The following is a 22,500-nucleotide window of genomic DNA, read 5'->3' as shown; positions in this document are numbered from 1 at the left end:
TCTATCTATCTATCTATCTATCTATCTAGCGTTCTATCTATCTATCTATCTATCTATCTATCTAGCGTTCTATCTCTTCCTCCTCACCGCCATGATTATGATGTGTGTGTGTGTGTGTGTGTGTGTGTGTGTGTGTGTGTGTGTGTGTGTGTGTGTACATACATCCCATCTCTCCGGTGTCTCTTTAAAAAGAATAGATTGTTTCTTCCGCTGTAAAAACAAATAAAAAAGACACACACGCTTGTGTGTGTGTGTGTGTGTGTGTGTGTGTGTGTGTGTGTGTGTGTGTGTGTGTGTGTGACAGGATTTATGGCGGATGAGAAACATGGCGAGACGGAGGAAGAGAGAGAGGAAAAACAAATTGAAGCCACCAAATAGAGACAAAAAAAAAAAAATTGAAATATTTAAATACATTTTAAAAAATGATATAAATATTAAAATGTTTTTTTTTTTACCAAATTTGAATTTATTTCGCAAGTGTTTTTTTATTTATATATTTTTCTAACAGCAAATATCTGATCAATAGAGGCGTGGTTTTTGTCTTCTTAGATGAGGAAACAAAAAGGTGAATTTATTGATTTGTGAGATTAGATCAATTTTTAACAACCTGAAACAAAATGCGACTAAAAAGCTGCTTTTTTTAATTAAAACAGGAAAAACTAAGAAGATGTGTTTTTTTCCCCTTATTTTTAATTTGTTTGTGGGTTTGTTGGTTTAATAAAGTAAAATATAAATAAATAAGGTAAAATAAATTCATAAAGTATTATAAATTGAATTAAATGAATGTGTTTATTTGATTGTTACATTAAAAAATCCTTTTTTTTTAAACCATTAACTGAAACATCTTTGTTTATTTATTCGATCTAAATCAGTCTTACAAAAAAAGCCTTGAGATGAATTGAACCAGAATATTTATTTTGTGTTATTTATTTGTTTATTCATATATCAGATTAAATAAATCACACAAACCATTTTTGGAGCGTAAATCTGCATTGTCCCATTTTCAAAAAATAAAAATAAAAGTACTGTTTTTTTCTCTTGATTCATTTTTTGTCTCTTCATTTATTAGATGAAATACTATTAAGAAATCTAAAAAAAATCTATTAAAACTTAAATATTATTATAAAAAAATGGTACAAATATATGTATTTTTTATTTTTCTGATTATTTATTTTCAATTCTGTCTGTGTTGCTGTTGTTTGTCATCACTTATTATTTTTTTCATATTTAATGAAATGAACAGAAAAAATAAAGAAAAGCAGCCGTTGGACATAAATAACATAAATATTCATATCAATAAAGAAACACAAAACGAGGAAAACATCAATATTTCATGAAATAAAATAAAAGGAGCAAAAAAAAAAAAAAAACACCTTTGGAGTATTTGTACACGACACACACACACACACACACACACACACACACACACACACACACACACACACACACATGTTGACCTGCTAACTCTCAACCGGCTAGAAAACAAAACACCTGAGACAGGAAGGAAGGAAGAGGTGAAGGAAGGAAGGAAGATGTTACCTAAGCTGTCCCTGGCCATGGAAGGAAGGAAGGAAGGAAGGAAGGAAGGAAAGAGGAAAGAAGGAAGGAAGGAAGGAAGGAAGGAAGGAAACAGGAAAGAAGGAAGGAAGGAAGGAAGGACTAAGGAGGAGAAGGAAGGAAGGAAGGAAGGAAAGAGGAAAGAAGGAAGCAAGGAAGGAAGGATGAAGGAGGAGAAGGAAGGAAAGAGGAAAGAAGGAAGGAAGGAAGGAAGGAAGGAAGGAAGGAAGGAAGGAAGGATGAAGGAGGAGAAGGAAGGAAAGAGGAAAGAAGGAAGGAAGGAAGGAAGGAAGGAAGGAAGGATGAAGGAAAGGAAGCGAGGAGGCGTCAGGAGGAACAGACTGATGGACTGATGGAGAGATAAAAGACAGATGAAAGATTTTAGCTAAAGAGGGTTGACCCCGACGTATTGACCGCACCACGCTTTGATAAACTGCTGTGTGTGTGTGTGTGTGTGTGTGTGTGTGTGTGTGTGTGTGTGTGTGTGTGTGTGACCTCTGCACGTTCTCCGCTAAATCAATCTGTCAAACGTGTTAGACGCTCCGTGCTTATTCACCGCCATGCCTGTTGGTGTGTGTGTGTGTGTGTGTGTGTGTGTGTGTGTGTAGGTGTGTAGGTGTGTGTGTGTGTGTGTGAGACCGACCCTGACCGGCCATCAGAGCCAATGACGAAGTATTGATCAAGGCTCCGTCGCCATAGTAACGGCCATTTGGGAGGACAGGCGAGGGTGCGTATGTCAAAGTGGGAAGACTTACTTCAAGGTGGCTCATCAGATCCTCCGTGTGTGTGTGTGTGTGTGTGTGTGTGTGTGTGTGTGTGTGTGTGTGTGTGTGTGTGTGTGTGTGTGTGCGTGTGTGTGTGTGTGTGTTTCGACTCCACCCCTCCTCAACCCCCCTGTGCTGTGTCTTCAGTCTTCTCGACCAATTAAAAGGGTCGTCGGAGAACAAAAGCCATCCAGGGCCGCCGCTGCCCGGTTGCCATGGTAACCCTAACCCCGCCCCTAACCCGCTTCAGCACACTTTTATCGTTTTTTTTTTTTTTTTTTTTTAAATATTGAAACGGGGCCGAGTCGGAACAGGAAGTGAGCGCCGTCTCATAACCTGTCATGTGATGTCAGCACAGGAAGTAGCTGCTTGGACTCGAGTCACATGTTCTGCGTCATGTGACGCAGAAAAGGGAAGTGGGTTGTCACATGACTTGTCACGTGGCGCTGGAAGTGATTGCAGACGAATGACTGTAACAGGAAGTTAATTTGGTCACATGACCTGGGCTCGGGTCACGTGACTTGTCATGTGACACCGTAACAGGAAGTGAGTACAGTCACATGACTTGGACTTGAGTAAAAAAAATTAAAAAAACTTGGACTTGGGTCAGGTGGCTACACATGTGACATCACAACAGGAAGTATGTGTCATCACATGACGTGGACTCAGGTCACGTGACTTGTCATGTGATATGACAACAGAATGTGAGTAAAGTCACGTGACTTGGGCTCGAGTCACATGACATGTTTTGCACCACAACAGGAAGTGAGCTCACGTGACTAGTCATGTGACACCACAACAAGAACGGACCAGGAAGTCACATGACCTGGGGAACATGACTTCTGTAATGTGTTATTTGACACAACAGGAAGTGAGTAAAGTCACATGACTTGATTGACACCCTAACAGGAAGTGAGTTCAGTCACATGACCTGCACTTGGGTTGTGTGAGCTATCATGTGACACCACAACAGGAAGTGAGTAAAGTCACATGACTTGATTGACACCCTAACAGGAAGTGAGTAAAGTCACATGACCTGGACTGTAGTCACGTGACATGTGTGGCATCACAACAGGAAGTAGGGGGTTCACGGGACTCGGAATCATGTAGGATGTCATGTGACAGGAAGTGAGTTAGTCACATGACTTTGACATGTGTCATGTGACCCCGGTCGGAGCCCTCACCTGTCAATCAAAGTCACGTGACCCGGGTCCGTGACCCCTGTGACCCGTGTCCACACCTCGGTGGGAACTTGGCAGCAGGCGACCGGCGTCACACCGGACGAGTGTGTGAGTGTGTGAGCGGACGAGTGTGTGAGCGGCGGCGGCAGGTGAAGGAGCGGCGGGGTCAAAGGTCAGCGGCGTTCCTGCATTATAACTCAGGAGTGTCAGCGACTCGGAGAAGGACACGAGGATTTGTTTCTATTTGAAGCTTTGAATGAGCCGAAGGTGAAGGGTTAACACATGAATGTAGGTCATGTGTGTGTGTGTGTGTGTGTGTGTGTTTGTGTGGGGGGGCTGTGTGTGTGTGTGTGTGTGTGTGTGTGTGTGTGTGTGTGTGTGTGTGTTTGTGTGTGTGTGTGACCTGCTCTTTGTTCCTGCGCTTGGTGCTGTAAAGGAGAGTGGACCATTGACGAGGATTAATGCCCAACATATGGCAACCCTACGGGACACACACACACACACACACACACACACACACACACACACACACACACACTGCAGTCATTACTCAGAACAAAGAACTCTAAGGCTAATGAGAAGGCGATATCATGTGTCCCGCACACTCACAAGCACACACACACATACACACACACTTTAATGTTGCTTGATGAATGCAGATGAACACACACACACACTTATTACTGTAACTTATGTGTGTGTGTGTGTGTGTGTGTGTGTGTGTGAGAGAGAGAGAAATGTGGATGCTGAAAGGTAGCAGAAGGCTTGTTGATGGAAAAGCTTTAAGGTTTGAATGCAAACACCTGTGTGTGTGTGTGTGTGTGTATGTGTGTGTGTGTGTGTGTGTGTGTGTGTTCGTGTGTGTTTTGCAGAGGTGAAGCAGAGTTCAGAGGAAAAGTGAAGGTCCATGTTTTCCCTCGTCTCTCAGCCGGTGTGTGTTCATGTGGACATGTGTGTGTGTGTGTGTGTGTGTGTGTGTGTGTGTGTTTGTCCCGACACTCGTGAGTGTGTGTGTTTCTCAAGTTGGGTATCACGCCTGAAAACACGTCCCAGCTCCTCCTCCCTCTGGGACTGACATCCTCATCAAAAGCTCAGTGACCAACGTTTCCAGCGACATCTCATGTGTGTGTGTGTGTGTGTGTGTGTGTGTGTGTGTGTGCGCAGGGTGATCTACCTATCTATTGTTTTTATTGGAAGTTAATTATATATATAACAATAGAAAGACTTGATTTCTGTTCTGTTTTCTAAATATCATTTTTTATCATTTATATATTTTTTTCCCCTTAAACACAGTACACATGGTCGCTAACCCGCTAACTTCCTGTATATATTAGCGAAAGAGGAGGAAATGAATAAAGAAATAAAAATTTTGAAATGAAATTAAAGAATAATAATTAGAAACGGTGAAGATTATAGATAGATAAATAAGCGAATGAAAATATAGGAATAAATACAAAATATAATGATAATAATAATAATAATAACAGCAAAACTACAACTAATAATGATAAATAATAATATAACAAAATAACATTAATAATAAAAATAATAATGATAATAATAATTTCATAAATAATAATAATGATGATAATGATAATGATAATAATAATAATAATAATAATAATAATAATAATAATAATAATAATAATAATGATGATGATGATAATAACAATAATGATGATGATAATAACAATAACAATGATGACAATGACAATAAAAACAATAACAATAATAATAATAATAATAATAATAACAGTAATAATAATAATAATAATAACAATAATAATAATGATAATAATAATAACAATAACAATAATGGTGATGATGATGATAATACTGGAACTAATGGAAATAATAAATCAGAAGGTAAATGAAATATAATCCCTGGAACCGCTGTGAGTGCAGATTACAGGGGCGTCTCCCCAGGTGGGCCGAGCGCTCGTCTCCTGCAGCAGCTGCTCTGATTCGGGCCGACGGAGGCGGAACCCGAGACCTTCTCCCAGATCCTCGTTCCAGATCTGGTTCTCTGCCGTTCCACTTTCCCTCCCCGATGCAGCGCCGAGCGCTTTCTCTCGCTCTCTTTCTAGGTGTAAATGACTTTGGACGGCCATCTGTTACTTGGCCACCCTGCAGAGAGTTGGCCTGCATGCACACCTCCTGTGTGTGTGTGTGTGTGTGTGTGTGTGTGTGTGTGTGTGTGTGTACATGCATGAGTGCGCGCATGCATGTCTTTCTTTATACGCTCTTACAGTACTCCGATGTTTGAGCGCGTGCAGGTGGATGTACTCGTGCATGCTGCTGTGTGTGTGTGTGTGTGTGTCGGTTAAAGCTAATGTGTCTGCCGTTTAATATTTTAAACTGGCCTTTTTGAAAAAAAATAAAACTAAATAAGCAGAGGATGGAAATTACCTGATTTGTGCGCCGCTGCAATACATGTGCGGGCCTGATGCTGCTAGCAGAAGGAACAACTTCAGGGAATTATAATCCCGTTATTATATTATATTTCCTTTTAATCCTGCTCGTATGACTTCATTTATCCATTATTGGATGGCGGCAAAGCAAATGTGTCATTTAGTGTCCGCCAATGGAGAGCCATGTATTCAGCTTTAAATCACCTAGCTCAAATGCTAACTGCTAGCAACCCTTTACTTTTATCCGCTAGGTTGTTTTTGTTTTAATGTTACTGACGCGTGGAGATGCGTTTTGTCGCAACAGTGATGGTGAGGTCTGTGTGTGTGTGTGTGTGCGTGTGTGTGTGTGTGTGTGTGTGTGTGTGTGTTAGCGCCTCCATCGGACGATTTAAAACACACGCAAACGACTCGCCTCTACTTTCCAACGGTTATGCTTGATGCGCGGGAAGTGTGTGTGTGTGTGTGTGTGCGTGTGTGTGTGTGTGTGTGTGTGTGTGTGTGTGTATGTGTGTGTATGGGGGGGGGTTGGGGTGCAGAGATGAAACAAGCGACACGTACAAAGCTGCCGCCATGAATATTAGACAACGAGAAGACTCCGGCTATTATTAGCCGATTTGGATGTAACCGTTTGTGTGTGTGTGTGTGTGTGTGTGTGTGTGTGTGTGTGTGTGTGTGTGTGTGTGTGTGTGTGTCTGCCCCGCAGCTCTCGGCCCGGCCGTCCTCCGAAGCGTTGTTCCGGGGCAGGGATCCAGGAAAGCCCCAGGCTGCTGCACCCGGGCCTCCCCGGCCTGCTGTCCCCCAACCTGCTGTCACACACCGGTGAGAAAGACCTCCTCTTCTTCTTCTTCTTCTTCTTCTTCTTCTTCTTCTTCTTCTTCTTCTTCTTCGTCCTCCTCCTCTTCTTTCCCTCTGTGCGCTCGCCGATCACATCCCGCCTGAGTTAAACCCCTCTCCTGGTGTTTCCTCCGGGAGAAAAAAAAAAAGGATGCTAACTAGCTGCTAGCTAGTGGATGCTAGCTTCATTAGCAAATGTGTGTATGTTAGGGAATGGGGAAAAAAATGTTTTTAGCATAGGCTAATAGGGTAGTATACATTAGCATCTCCATGTTTTGGCTATATGATTTACTTAGTGACTTAAGACTTAGAGACTTAAGAGACTTAGTGTCTCTTATTTTTTCGTCTCCTTCCTACTATTATCTATTACTGTTATGTTTTTGCTTGAAACTCTGGCACAACAATTTTCTTCGGGATAAATAAAGTTGTTCTCATCTGAACTCATCTCATGATTTAAGAAGGAAAGCTAAATGCTAAATAAATGCTAAATACTCGGGGGGGGGAGGAGCAGATGCTAAGATGACGAGTCTGCTAACATAACACTTGCTAGATACGAGGAGAAACACAGCTTCTTTCTCTCTTGAATCTAAAGTTGGATGCTAATGCTAGCAGCTAGCTATTGGGTACTAGCTTAATTAGCAAATGTGTGTATGTTAGGGAATGGGAAAAAAAATGTTTTTAGCATGGGCTAATTCAGGCCACACGCCGTGGGGCTAAGGGAAGCATACATTAGGATCTCCATGTTTTGGCTTTGTGATTTAAGTAGGAAAGCTAAATGCTATGATAATATTACACAGTGTGTCATAGTATTTGGTAACGTGGTGTTTTGGTATTTTGATTGTATTTATAAAAAGTACAAGAACGTTATCTGCGCTAAGTTAATCAAACAGGGTCCTTTAATTGACAGCGGGTTTTTGGTACCGGGGGGGGGGGGAGCAGATGCTAAGATGATGAGCTAACATGCTAACAGAACATTTGCTAGATCTGAGGAAAAACACAGCTTCTTTCTCTCTTGAATCTAAATAGCTAGCAGCTAGCTATTGGGTACTAGCTTAATTAGTAAATGTGTGTATGCTAGCTTTGATGGGGAAAATGTTTTTAGCATAGGCTAGAAGATCGGGGAAAAAACACCAGCAATTAGCATCGCCATTAGCAAGTGGATGCTAGCTTCATTAGCTAATGTGTATATTTCAGCTTTGATGGGAAAAAAATGTTTTTACTCTCTCGGACTGAGGCCACATGGGCTAATGATAAGATACATTAGCCACATTAGCATCTCCAACTCTTTTCTAAGCATACATTAGCATCTCCATGTTTTGGCTTTGTGATTTAAGTAGGAAAGCTAAATGCTACGATAATATTTCACAGTATTTGATTTATTTTTGGTAAGGTAATATTTGGTACTTGGATTCTATCCTGCTAGTACCTCAACAAAGACTACAAAGACTATGAAAAACCACAAAATGTTACTCCTGCGCAAAATAATCAAAGAGTGTGACTTTGAGCGGATGCTCAGGTGATAAGCCTGCTAGCATGCTAACAGGAATCAAGCCAGTTGAGAGGAGTAACTCTTCCTCTTCCTCTGCATCCAGCAAGCAGCTACCAGTTGCATTAGCAAGTGGACACTAGCATAATTAGCATTTGTGTGTATTTTAGCTCTTGTGGGGAAAACTTTTTTACACTCACGGATAAGGCTAACCTAGACCACACGCCCGCGGGGCTGATGCTAACATTAGCGGCTAACCCACATTAGCCCCATAGCTCGGTTATGTGATAATTGAGGAAAAACTACAAAAATGTGAACAAGGCGCTAACATGACGATCATGCTAACGGGATGCTAGCAAGCTGAGATTCCTCCGTTTCTCCTCTTTCACCTCCTCTTCCTCCTGTTCTTATAAAGAACAAATAAAGTTTAATATACGAGCCGAATAAACCCGTTAAAGAGTTTTTCAAAATAAAAGCTTTTTACAGACAATTTAACATACTAATTCAGCCGTTTAATTCTTTTTCTTTTTTCTTTTCAGCTTTTTATTTCCAGCTAATTGAGAGGAGTAACTCTTCCTCTGCATCGAGCAAGCAGCTACCATTAGCATTAGCAAGTGGACACTAGCTTAATTAGCATTTGTGTGTATTTCAGCTTTTGTGGGGAAAACATTTTTACACCCACAGATAAGGCTAACCTAGCTCACACGCCCCTGGGGCTGATGCTAACATTAGCGGCTAACCCACATTAGCCCCGTAGCTCGGTTATGTGATAATTGTAGCTTAACATAGAAGAGGCTAAGTAGTATCTGAAGAAAAACTACAAAAATGTGAACGAGGCGCTAACATGACGATCCTGCTATCATGCTAACGGGATGCTAGCAAGCTGAGATTCCCCCCTTTTCTCCTTTTTCACCTCTTTTTCTTCTTCCTCCTCTTCTTCATCCTTCTTTCCACCAACTTCTCTTCCTTCGAACAGCCGAGCAAAGAAAACAAAAACAGCCGATTCACTCCTCTTCCATCCCTCCTTTCCATCCCTCTTTCCACGAGGGATGGAGGGAGGAAGGAGAGAACGGAAAGAGGGATGTGGGCGGAGGAAAGGATGGACGGATGAGTGGAAGGAGGGATGAGCGAGCGAACGAGTGGAAGCTGCAGGATGGTGTGATGAATGACTCGTCTCTGGGGTTCCACTCCTCCATCTGTCCATCCCTCGTTCATCTTCCCACCTTTCTTGTCCCTTCTTCACCTCCATCCTCCCCTCTTTCCCTCCTCCTTCCTCGCCTCTCCATCCCTCTCTTTTCTCTCCTCCTTTTCATCCCCCCGTCATCCCTCCATCTTTTTCCAGGATTAATAAAACATGGTTGTGTTTAGTGACATATGGACACGGCTTGCTGTGGCATACTAATGACACACACACACACACACACACACACACACACACGTCAGGTGTGTGTGTGTGTGTGTGTGTGTTCATTCAGAAGTGTGTGTTTGTCGAACATTAGTGGAACCCAGAGAAAACATTTGCTCACTTATGATCGCTCATTAGCTCACACACACACACACACACACACACACACACACACACTATGTATAACACACACACACACACACACACAATTGGCAGTCATCAGATGTCACATTCCGCCTCAGAAACACACGCAGACAGAGCTGGTCGTCTTAGCGGGCCCTGCGTCCATGGAGACGCCACGTTGCCGGGGGAAACGGGCTGTTGTTTACGACCTCGCGGGCGCCACGGCGATGGGGGGCATCGGCCAATCGCAGATGGACATTTATCACGCTGTTAGAAAACAGAGAGAGAGGGAGGGAGGAGGAATGAAAGGGAAGTAGCGGAGGAGGAGAGATGGAAAGGAAGGATAAATAAAAAGAGAGTGAAAGGAGGCGAACGACAGGAGGGGGCGGAGCTACAGGCGTCAAATAAAGTTTAAAATACGAGCCGGATAAACGCGTTAAAAGAGTTTTTCAAAATAAAAGCTTTTTAAATTGAACATGTTAATTCAGCTGTTTGATTATTTTTCTTTTTTTATTCATTAAAAAAAAAAAAACAAAAGTAAAGAGGATAAAGCCAGCCAATCAGAGCTGGCAGTGAGTTGGGAGGCGGGGCTTAACTCAGAACCAGCTGTCAATCACAGCGCCCTTTGACCCCGTGTTCACGTAAAGCTGAGAAAGTATTTTTAAAAAAGTGTAATTATAATGCTAATGATATTTAACATACATATATACACAAAATATAATTAAGAATTATTATAAATAATAGCAATAATTATAACAAAAAGTATACTAATAAAATAAAATAAAAATAAAATAATAAATAAATAAAATAAAATAAAATTAAATTAAATTAATAGAAATGCCTTTCAAAGTAGCAAGTTTTATAATCTAGCCAATAACATCGACCAGCCGGTCACACTCGTCTAGGAGAGGAAGGGAGGATGAGGAGAGAGGAGAGGAAACGAGGAAGGAAAGGAAACGAGGAAGGATGGACAAGGAAAGGAAAGGAAGAGGGATTAGAGGAGGCGTAAACGACAACAAGAGAGTGATATTGGTTTAATTGGCCTCCTCTTCCTCCACAAAGACACTGTGATGATCAGCGTGGGAGGGTGTGTGTGTGTGTGTGTGCGCACGTGCACGTATGCGCGCATGTATGTATGTGAGTGTGTATGTGTGTGTACGTGCACTAACCTATGCAGGGCGCTGCGGCACTCATTTGACTTGTTAATTCACTTCAAAAACAGCTCAATGGTTGGCCTTGTCTTGTGACGCACACACACACACACACACACACACCTCATGAACACGCACACGGTTGCAAATGTTTAAGAACAAACACACACACACACACACACACACACACTGGCTCATTCTAGAGCGCAGACATACGTGTTAAAATTCAACAACTTTCTGCTTAAACACACATTTTGCACATCTGGCGCTCGGTTTCTCACACACACACACACACACGTGCACATGCACACACACACACACACACACACATGCACACACACACACACACTGAAGCGTGCAGGCTGTGTAGGTTACAGATGAAGTGCTTTCAATCTTTGCTGAAAAGAATACACTCATCTGAGGACTCTTATGTGCACCTGCAGAGGGGGAGTAAAAGGGGGAGTAAAAGGGGGAGTAAAAGGGGGAGTAAAGGGGGAAGTAAAGGGGGAAGAGGAGGAGGGGGAAGTAAGACGGCACGGGGGGATGAAGGGGGGAGTAAAGGGGAAGCTGGGGGGGTTAAAGGGGGAGTAAGGGGGGGGTTGAAGAGGAACTAAAGTGGCTTTAAGACTTTTTCATCTCCTTTTTTTTTTTTCTCCTAATCAAAGATTAAAAGGCCGCACACACACACACACACACACACACACACACGCGCACACACGCGCAAACACACATGCATGCACGCACATACGCCCCACCGCCAGTCAAGCTAACCGTCAGTCATTTGAAATGAATTTGCTTCTTCTCTCTGCAAATTGGCATTAGCATTAGCACAATGTTGTCGATTGTTATGATCCATAACTTTGATTATCGGTGAAATATCAGCGATTAGAAAACTCCTACTGAGGTTCCAACTCAGCCGACATGCAGCTGAAGGGGTTTAATTCTTTTTCTTTTTTATTTTCAGCTTTTTATTTCCAGCTAATTGAGAGGAGTAACTCTTTCTCTGCATCTAGCAAGCAGCTACCATTAGCATTAACAAGTGGACACTAGCTTAATTAGCATTTGTGTGTGTTTTAGCTTTTGTGGGGAAATTGTTTTTACACTCACGGATAAGGCTAACCTAGCCCACATGTCTGCGGGGCTGATGCTAACATTAGCGGCTAACCCACATTAGCCCCGTAGCTCGGTTATGTGATAATTGTAGCTTGAAGAAGAGGCGAAGTAGTACTTGAGGAAAAACTACAAAAATGTGAACAAGGCGCTAACATGACGATCCTGCTAACATGCTAACAGATTAAAAGGCCACACACACACACACACACACACACACACGCACACGCGCAAACACACATGCATGCATGCACATACGCCTCACCACCAGTCAAGCTAATCGTCAGTCATTTGAAATGAATTCGCTTCTTCTCTCTGCAAATTAGCATTAGCATTAGCGCAATGTTGTCGATTGTTATGATCCATAACTTTGATTATCGGTGAAATATCAGCGATTAGAAAACTTCTACTGAGGTTCCAACTCAGCCGACACGCAGCTGAAGGGAACGATCGGTTCTTCGGTCGGGGGAAGCTTAGAGAACCCGCCGCGCAACTAGCGAGGACACAAAATGGCCGACACAAAATGGCGGCATGGCGAGGGAGGGGGGCGTGCGGGCGAGACTAAGTGCCCATTTGACGGCACGAGAGCGCACGGGAAGGGGAGACAAACGTCCAGGTTCTAAACTGAGAACACAAAGAGCAATTTGTCGGTTCTCCGTTTGTTTTATTCAAAGTGTCGGGGGGAGGAAGGAGCTATGGAGGGAGGCAGCACTCAAACTCCAACGTCAAATATTCATGACGCCGGCCAAATGGCGTGGGTTTCACGCGAGCGGGGGGTGGGAAGCCGCGATTGTCCGTTTTTTTTTTTTTTTCCCCTCCTGATTTTTACCAGGTGACCTTGAACGCCTTGCGAGAACCCATTATTCATAGATCGGTGTTTTTATCAGTGTTTTTGGGGTGTTTGAAGCTTCAAGAGAAGGGGAAGAAACTTCTGACAGCGGGTGGAAAGGAGGAGGGAGTGTGAAGGGAGGAGGGTGAGGGGGCAAGAAGCCCAGGATAAGGGTAAGAAGTCAAGGTTAAGGGACCTGAAGTTGTAGATTAAGGGGCAAGAAGTCGAGGTGAAAGGACCTGGAGTTGTAGGTCAAGGGGCAAGAAGTCGAGGTTAAGGGACCTGAAGTTGTAGATTAAGGGGCAAGAAGTCGAGGTTAAAGGACCTGAAGTTGTAGATTAAGGGGCAAGAAGTCGAGGTGAAAGGACCTGGAGTTGTAGATTAAGGGGCAAGAAGTCGAGGTGAAAGGACCTGGAGTTGTAGGTTAAGGGGCAAGAAGCCCAGAGTGAGGGCAAGAAGTCAAGGTTAAGGGAACTGAAGTTGTAGATTAAGGGGAGAGAAGTCGAGGTTACAGGACCTGAAGTTGTAGATTAAGGGGCAAGAAGTCGACGTTAAAGGACCTGAAGTTGTAGGTTAAGGGGCAAGAAGCCCAGAGTAAGGGCAAGAAGTCAAGATTAAGGGACCTGAAGTTGTAGATTAAGGGGCAAGAAGTCGAGGTTAAAGGACCTGGAGTTGTAGGTTAAGGGGCGAGAAGCCCAGAGTGAGGGCAAGAAGTCAAGATTCAGGGAACTGAAGTTGTAGATTAAGGGGCAAGAAGTCGAGGTTAAGGGACCTGAAGTTGTAGATTAAGGGGCAGGAAGTCGAGGTTAAAGGACCTGAAGTTGTAGATTAAGGGGCAAGAAGTCGAGGTGAAAGGACCTGAAGTTGTAGATTAAGGGGCAAGAAGTCAAGGTTAAGGGACCTGAAGTTGTAGATTAAGGGGCAAGAAGTCGAGGTTAAGGGACCTGAAGTTGTGGGTTAAGGGGCCTGGAGTAAAGGGTGAAGGGCCAAGAAGTCAGAATTCAGGGGCCTGAAGTCAAGAGTGAAGGGATCTAGAGTTGTAGATTCAGTGGAAGGGGTCTAGAGTTGTGGCAGAAGTCAGGGGTGAAGGGGCAAATGGTTGTGAGTGAAGGGGCCTTGCGTCGGGAGAGAGGGTCTGAAGTCGAAGGTGCACAGGTGTGAGGTTGAGGTTGAAGGGGCAAGAAGAAGAGGGCCTCAAGCGAAGGGGCATTGAAGTACAGGGTGAAGGGCCTTGTAGTCGGAAGTGATGCACCCTGAAGTCAAGGGTGAAGGGGCCTGAAGTTATAGTTTAAGGGGCCTGGAGTAAAGGGTGAAGGGTCAAGAAGACAAAATTCAGGGGCCTGAAGTCAGGAGAGAGGGGTCTGTAGTCGAGGTTAAGGGACCTCATGGTAGGTTAAGGGGCAAGAAGTCAGGGGTGAGGGGGCAAATGGTTGTGAGTGAAGGTGCCTTAAGTCAGGAGGGAGGGGTCTGAAGTCGAAGGTGCATGGGTGTGAGGTTGAGGTTGAAGGGGCAAGAAGTAGAGGGCCTGAAGAGAAGGATGAAGGGGCAAGAAGTCAAAATTGAGGGGCCTGAAGTCGAGAGTGAATGGGCCTGAAGTTGTAGGTTAAGGCGCCTGAAGTGGAGGGTGAAGAGCATTGAAGTTATGGCTGAGGGGGCAAATGGTCGGGAATGAAGGGGCCTGAAGGTGAAGGGGTGTGAGGTTGAGGTTGAAGGGGAGGGAAGTCAAGGCTGGGAAGTGAAGGGTGAAGGGGCCTGAAGTTGAGGTTTAAGGGTCCTGAAGTTGAGGGCAAAGGGAAGGAAGTCAGAGTATGAAGTTGTAGATTAAGGGCCTGACGTGAAGGATGAAGGCCATTGAAGTCAGGGACGAGGGGGCAACTGGTTAAGAGTGAAGGGGCTTGGAGTCAATTGTGAGGGGCTTGAAGTTGTAGGTTTCAGGGTCCTAAAGTTGAGGATGAAGGGGCATTAAAGTGGAGGGTGAAGAGCCTTGTAGTCAGAAGTGATGGGGCAAGAAGTTGTAGGTTAGGGGACCTGAAGTCGAGTGTGAAGGGGCAAGAAGTCCATGGCTGGACGTTGAGGTATAAGGGTCCTGCAGTCGAGGGCGAAGGGAAGGAAGTCGGGGTGGAAGGCCATGAAGTTGTAGGTTAAGGGGCCTGAAGTGAAGGGGCAAGAAGTCAAAATTGAGGGGCCTGAAGTCGAGAGTGAATGGGCCTGAAGTTGTAGGTGAAGGGGCAAGAAGTTTAGGGTGAAGAGCACTGAAAGTCAGGGGTGAGGGGGCATATGGTCGGGAAAGAGGGGGCCTGAAGGTGAAGGGATGTGAGTTTGAGGTTGAAGGGGCAAGAAGTCAAGGCCGGGAAGTGAAGGTTTCAAAGTCCTGAGGTCGAAGGGAAGGGAAGGAAGTCGGGGTGGAAGGGCATGAAGTTGTAGGTTAAGGGGCCTGACGTGAAGGGTGAAGGGCATTAAGGTCAGGGAAGAGGGGGCAACTGGTTAAGAGTGCAGGAGTTGTAGGTTTCAGGGTCCTGAAGTTGAGGGTGAAGAGCCTTGTAGTCAGAAGTGATGGGGCAAGAAGTTGTAGGTTAGGGTACCTGAAGTCGAGTGTGAAGGGGCAAGAAGTCCACGGCTGGACAGCCTGAAGTCCAGGGCTGGACGCTGACGTCTAAGGTACCTGAAGTTGAGGCAGAAGGTCACAGACTGCCTTCCGTCGCCTTCTGGTTACCTGAGCAGCAACTTCTTGACCCTGGAGTCGTCATCCATTCCTCCTTGTCCTTCAGAGGACATTAGGATGCAGGGAAGGAAAAAGGAAATGGGTAAACAATGTATGGACAACACACCAGGGACGGCGAGCGCACACACACACACTTGCATACACTTTGGAATATATATTGACTCACACACACACACACACACACTGGTTGTGATGATTCATGTGTCTTTGAAGCAGTCTGTCAATCAATCACACACTAATTCCCAAGGTTCCGTGGTCGCCATTAGCGACGAGGGTCGATGCTCGGTAACCGTGGACACAGCGGACATCCATCGATCCGGGAGGGCGAGCGAGCGTCTGTGTGTGTGTGTGTGTGTGTGTGTGTGTGTGTGTGTGTGTGTGTGTGATGGAGGACAGTGTTGTGCCCTCGGTATTGATTGTCTTTAGGTTGCATTGAAGTGAAGCGGACATTCTGTGTGTGTGTGTGTGTGTGTGTGTGTGTGTGTGTGTGTGTGTGTGTGTGTGTGTGTGTGTGTGTGTGTGTGTGTGTGTGTGTGTGTGAAGGTGCTCCTCAGCAGGGTAATCAATTTGTGAATGCAGTTCCGACCCCACAGAGACTCTCCATTCTCAGGTTTTTCCCGCCCTCTTTCCTCGGCGCCTCGGCCCTACAAACCCTCCACGATCAATAATCAATAATCGATCAGTTTTCTTTTTGACTTTTCAACGTCTTTGTATTTCTGAAGGGTTCAATTAATTACTGCTTATTGAAAAACAATGAATTTAATATCATTGTCGTTTAGCCCACTTTGTTTTATTGCTTTTTCTCACTGATTATTTTATTACCTTTTATTTCCTTTGTCTTTTATTTTATTTCCCTTTATTTTACTTTTTATTTATTTATTTATTTTTTATTTATTTTTTTTAACTTTTATTTTTCTTTCTCTGGTATATTTTCCCACTGATTGGCCCCAAAATCAAAATAAATAAATCAATAAAAGATAAGTAGGTTAAATTACAAGTTAGCCTGATATGTTAATCTAAGGGGAGAATGTTGATTTAAGGGAAATGGTAAGATAAGGGGGAACGTTAATATAAGTGAGAAGGTTAATTTAAAGGGATTGGTAAATTTAAATCTTAATCTAAGGGGAATGACGGGTTAAGGGTAAGTTAAGTTAAAGGTTAATGTTTGCTTTAATGTTAAGTTAAGAGAGAGTTGAGTTAAGGGAAATGTTACCGTAAACAAACCGAGTTGATTAATTGAAAGATTGAAAGTAAATAAACACAGACAGCAAAACACTGGACTTTGCTGTGAATCTGACTTTCCCAGGTGCGCACACACACACACACACACACACACACACACACACACACACACACTCCCACTCGTTGGCCCGTCATCCCTCCGTCCGGCTTTAAATTAAATTTCAGTCAACGCCGCCGCCGCTCCTCCTCCTTCCATCTTGTTTTCTTTATTGCTTACAGACGACTGTACTGTGTGTGTGTGTGTGTGTGTGTGTGTGTGTGTGTGTGTAATGGACATTCCTCCAGGGCCGTCAACCATGACCAGGGCAAAACCAACTGACCCGCTCACACACACTCACACACATCCATAGATATGCACACATTCCCTCACACACATTTATACAACAAAGCACACTGTACTCACACACACATCTAAAGTGACGGGAAACTCGTATGTGTGGCACACACACACACACACACACACACACATGGGGTCATCTCTCTCACTCTGCTGGTTGTTGTGTATAGAAGTCAGTTCCAGGTCAGCGAACAGAGCCGGGGATCTTAGTCTGCACAAAAGAGAGTGTGTGTGTGTGTGTGTGTGTGTGTGTGTGTGTGTGTGTGTGAATATGCATCTGCCTCCAGGCGTCTGAAACGCCACTCACACCCTCAGACACTTCAACAAAACGCCGCGGCTGAAAAGGAAACTTGACAATGGCGGCGAGCGTCGGGGATGCGGCGCCGCAAGGCATGATGGGTAAACAAGGAGGCCAGCCGCGCCGTGATTGGTCGGCTCGGGGGGAGAAGATGGCGGAGACGTCGGCGTCGGAGCAACACACCCCGAAACAACACAACAAATAATCCCTGAAACACACACACTTGGGTGCAAACGTTGTGATGATTATACAGGCTAACTCTGTGTCTGTGTGTGTGTGTGTGTGTGTGTGTGTGTGTGTGTGTGTGTGTGTGTGTGTGTGTTCCAGGTCTGACGGCGGCCGCCATGGCTGAGCTCCAGAAGCTCCAGAAGATGAAGATGATGATGAGCCTCCAGAACGGCAACGAGTCGGACAACGACGACCTGCACTCCAACGCAGGTGAGGTCCTGCAGCTTCACCATGACGATGACATCCCATAATACTAGAGAATCTACATCCCATAATACTAAACCTGCTTGGATTATCCATTGTTGCCGATAGACGGTATTGATTGGAGATGTTTGTTTGAAAAAATGTATGATTTCAATAAGAGGTTGTTTGTTTTCCACACACACACACACACACACACACACACACACACACACACACACACACACACACACACACACTCCATCCACTGCGTCTCTGAATTATTGAAGGGATGGAAAACAAAAAGCGGAGAGAAAGAGAAAAGAGTTTCTATTTTCCTCTCCTTCTTCTTCCTCCCCGGCTGACCTGGCGAGTCTTCACTTATTCCTCCTCTTTCTTCTCCTTCTTCTTCTTCTTCTTCTTCTTCTCCTTCTTCTCCTTCTTCTTCTTCTTCTCCTTCTTCTCCTTCTTCTCCTTCTTCTCCTCTTTCTTCTCCTTCTTCTCCTGCCAGATTGATTGCTGCTCCAACGACCTGTTTTCTTTTTTCCCTCCTTTCATTGTTTGACCTTCTTTTCCTTCCTGACAACAGACGGGATGAAGAAGAGATGGATGGATAGAAGGATGGATGGATAGAAGGATAGAAGGATGGATAGAAGAATAGATGGATAGAAGGATGGATAGAAGGATGGATGGATAGAAGAATAGATGGATAGAAGGATGGATAGAAGGATAGATGGATAGAAGGATGGATGGATGATGGATAGAAGGATGGATGGATGATGGATAGAAGGATGGATGGATGATGGATAGAAGGATGGATGGATGATGGATAGAAGGATAGAAGGATAGAAGGATAGAAGGATGCATGGATGGATAGAAGGATGGATGGATAGAAGGATAGAAGGATGGATGGATAGAAGGATAGAAGGATAGAAGGATGGATGGATGGATGGATGGATGGATAGAAGGATGGATGGATAGAAGGATAGAAGGATAGAAGGATGGATAGAAGGATGGATAGAAGGATGGATGGATAGATGGATAGAAGGATGGATAGAAGGATAGAAGGATGGATGGATGGATGGATGGAAGGATGGATAGAAGGATAGATGGATAGAAGGATGGATGGATGGATGGATGGAAGGATGGATAGAAGGATAGATGGATAGAAGGATAGAAGGATGGATGGATGGATAGAAGGATAGAAGGATGGATGGATGGATAGAAGGATAGAAGGATGGATAGAAGGATAGATGGATAGAAGGATGGATAGATGGATAGAAGGATGGATAGAAGGATGGATAGAAGGATAGAAGGATAGAAGGATGGATGGATGGATGGATGGAAGGATGGATAGAAGGATAGATGGATAGAAGGATAGAAGGATGGATGGATGGATAGAAGGATAGAAGGATGGATGGATGGATAGAAGGATAGAAGGATGGATAGAAGGATAGATGGATAGAAGGATGGATGGATAGAAGGATGGATGGATAGAAGGATAGAAGGATAGAAGGATGGATGGATAGAAGAATAGATGGATAGAAGGATGGATAGAAGGATGGATGGATAGATGGATAGAAGGATGGATAGAAGGATAGAAGGATAGAAGGATGGATGGATGGATGGAAGGATGGATAGAAGGATGGGTGGATGGATAGAAGGATGGATAGAAGGATAGAAGGATGGATAGAAGGATGGATGGATAGAAGGATAGAAGGATGGATGGATGGATAGAAGGATAGAAGGATGGATAGAAGGATGGATGGATAGAAGGATGGATGGATAGAAGGATAGAAGGATAGAAGGATAGAAGGATAGAAGGATGGATGGATAGAAGGATGGATAGAAGGATAGAAGGATAGAAGGATAGAAGGATGGATAGAAGGATAGAAGGATAGAAGGATAGAAGGATAGAAGGATAGAAGGATGGATAGAAGGATAGAAGGATGGATAGAAGGATAGAAGGATAGAAGGATAGAAGGATAGAAGGATGGATAGAAGGATAGAAGGATAGAAGGATAGAAGGATGGATAGAAGGATAGAAGGATAGAAGGATAGAAGGATGGATAGAAGGATAGAAGGATGGATAGAAGGATAGAAGGATAGAAGGATAGAAGGATAGAAGGATAGAAGGATAGAAGGATGGATAGAAGGATAGAAGGATAGAAGGATAGAAGGATAGAAGGATAGAAGGATGGATAGAAGGATGGATAGAAGGATAGAAGGATAGAAGGATAGAAGGATAGAAGGATAGAAGGATGGATAGAAGGATGGATAGAAGGATAGAAGGATGGATAGAAGGATGGATAGAAGGAGGAGGAGAAGGATGAAGAGGAAAAAGAGAAAGCAGCAGTTTCTATTTAATTTTCCAATATTTCTTTTGCTACACAGGAACGTCACACATGAGCAGCTCAGTGATCAGAGACATTGATTGATTGATCGATCGATCATTTGATTGATCGATTGATTGATCTATTGATTCGTTGAGTGATTTCACCACTTCAAAAAATGATGCCTTTTCTGCTTCGTCTCAAGAGGCAATTTGAAACCTTTTGTTTATTTAGACTGTGGTGTGTGTGTGTGTGTGTGTGTGTGTGTGTGTGTGTGTGTGTGTGTGTGTGTGTGTGTGTGTGTGTGTGTGTGTGAGGCTGTCAAGACGCTCTTTAGATAAAAAAAAAGTGAAATAAAGGTATTTGAGAGGGACGGCAGGAAAGGACAAGGCCAAGGATGTGTGTGTGTGTGTGTGTGTGTGTGTGTGTGTGTGTGTGTGTGTGTGTGTGTGTGTGTGTGTGTGTGTGTGTGTGTGTGTGTGTGTGTATGTGTGTGTGTGAGAGAGAGAGAGAGAGAGAGAGAGAACATCTGCCCATCTGTTTATACTTCTTTTCTTCCCTGGTGTAAATGGCAGAGGGGATGAGGCCCAGCTGTCATCTACACACACACACACACACACACACACACACACACACACACACACACACACACACACACACACATGCATGCACAGGCGGTGCAGGGAATTCAGTAGGCAATAATAGAGGGAGACGGTCGCTAATTCAAACTAATGGAGGGAGATGAAGATGGATGAGAGAGGGAACGAGGGAGAGATGGAGGGATGGAGAGATGGATGGAGAGATGGAGGGATGGAGAGATGGAGGGATGGAGGGATGAAGAGATGGAGGGATGGAGGGATGGAGAGATGGAGAGATGGAGGGATGGAGAGATGGAGAGATGGAGAGAGAGATGAAGAGATGGAGGGATGAGAGATGGAGGGATGGAGGGATGGAGAGATGGAGAGAGAGATGAAGAGATGGAGGGATGGAGGGATGGAGGGATGGAGAGAGAGATGGAGAGATGGAGGGATGAAGAGATGGAGGGATGAGAGATGGAGAGATGGAGGGATGGAGAGATGGAGAGATGGAGGGATGGAGAGATGAAGAGATGGAGAGATGGAGGGATGAAGAGATGGAGAGATGGAGAGATGGAGGGATGAAGAGATGGAGAGATGAAGAGATGGAGAGATGAAGAGATGAAGAGATGGAGGGATGGAGAGATGGAGGGATGGAGAGATGGAGAGAGAGATGGAGGGATGGAGGGATGAAGAGATGGAGGGATGAGAGATGGAGAGAGAGATGGAGAGATGGAGGGATGAAGAGATGGAGGGATGAGAGATGGAGAGATGGAGGGATGAGGGATGGAGAGATGGAGAGATGGAGGGATGGAGAGATGGAGGGATGGAGAGATGGAGAGAGAGATGGAGAGATGGAGGGATGAAGAGATGGAGAGATGGAGGGATGAAGAGATGGAGGGATGAGAGATGGAGAGATGGAGGGATGGAGAGATGGAGAGATGGAGGGATGGAGAGATGAAGAGATGGAGAGATGGAGGGATGAAGAGATGGAGGGATGAAGAGATGGAGAGATGGAGAGATGGAGGGATGAAGAGATGGAGAGATGAAGAGATGGAGAGATGAAGAGATGAAGAGATGGAGGGATGGAGAGATGGAGGGATGGAGAGATGGAGAGAGAGATGGAGAGATGGAGGGATGAAGAGATGGAGGGATGAGAGATGGAGAGAGAGATGGAGAGATGGAGGGATGAAGAGATGGAGGGATGAGAGATGGAGAGATGGAGGGATGAGGGATGGAGAGATGGAGAGATGGAGGGATGGAGAGATGAAGAGATGGAGGGATGGAGGGATGGAGAGATGGATGGAGAGATGGAGGGATGGAGGGATGAAGAGATGGAGGGATGAGAGATGGAGAGATGGAGGGATGGAGAGATGAAGAGATGGAGGGATGGAGGGATGGAGAGATGGATGGAGAGATGGAGGGATGGAGGGATGAAGAGATGGAGGGATGAGAGATGGAGAGATGGAGGGATGGAGAGATGGAGAGAGAGATGAAGAGATGGAGGGATGAGAGATGGAGGGATGGAGGGATGGAGAGATGGAGAGAGAGATGGAGAGATGGAGGGATGAAGAGATGGAGGGATGGAGAGATGGATGGAGAGATGGAGGGATGGAGGGATGAAGAGATGGAGGGATGAGAGATGGAGAGATGGAGGGATGGAGAGATGAAGAGATGGAGGGATGGAGGGATGGAGAGATGGATGGAGAGATGGAGGGATGGAGGGATGAAGAG

General features: G+C 44.6%; 1 protein-coding gene across 1 annotated transcript in view; it reads left to right on the top strand.

Annotated features, from left to right (window-relative positions):
• Positions 1-22,500, top strand: part of dachb (dachshund b) — a 68,758-nt gene that overhangs the window by 25,958 nt on the left and 20,300 nt on the right. Inside the window, exons 2-3 of the mRNA XM_086165587.1 lie at positions 6,617-6,732; positions 17,778-17,888. Of these exons, the coding sequence (XP_086021713.1) occupies positions 6,617-6,732; positions 17,778-17,888 (227 nt within the window). The remainder of the gene's footprint in view (positions 1-6,616; positions 6,733-17,777; positions 17,889-22,500) is intronic.

The sequence above is a fragment of the Fistularia commersonii genome, chromosome 19, assembly GCF_037954325.1.
Source record: "Fistularia commersonii isolate RoL2024-O1a breed Wild chromosome 19, RoL_Fcom_v1.0, whole genome shotgun sequence".
Lineage (NCBI taxonomy): Eukaryota > Metazoa > Chordata > Actinopteri > Syngnathiformes > Fistulariidae > Fistularia > Fistularia commersonii.
The sequence above is the reverse complement of the archived record's forward strand: the minus strand, read 5'-3'. Positions and strand labels throughout refer to the sequence as shown.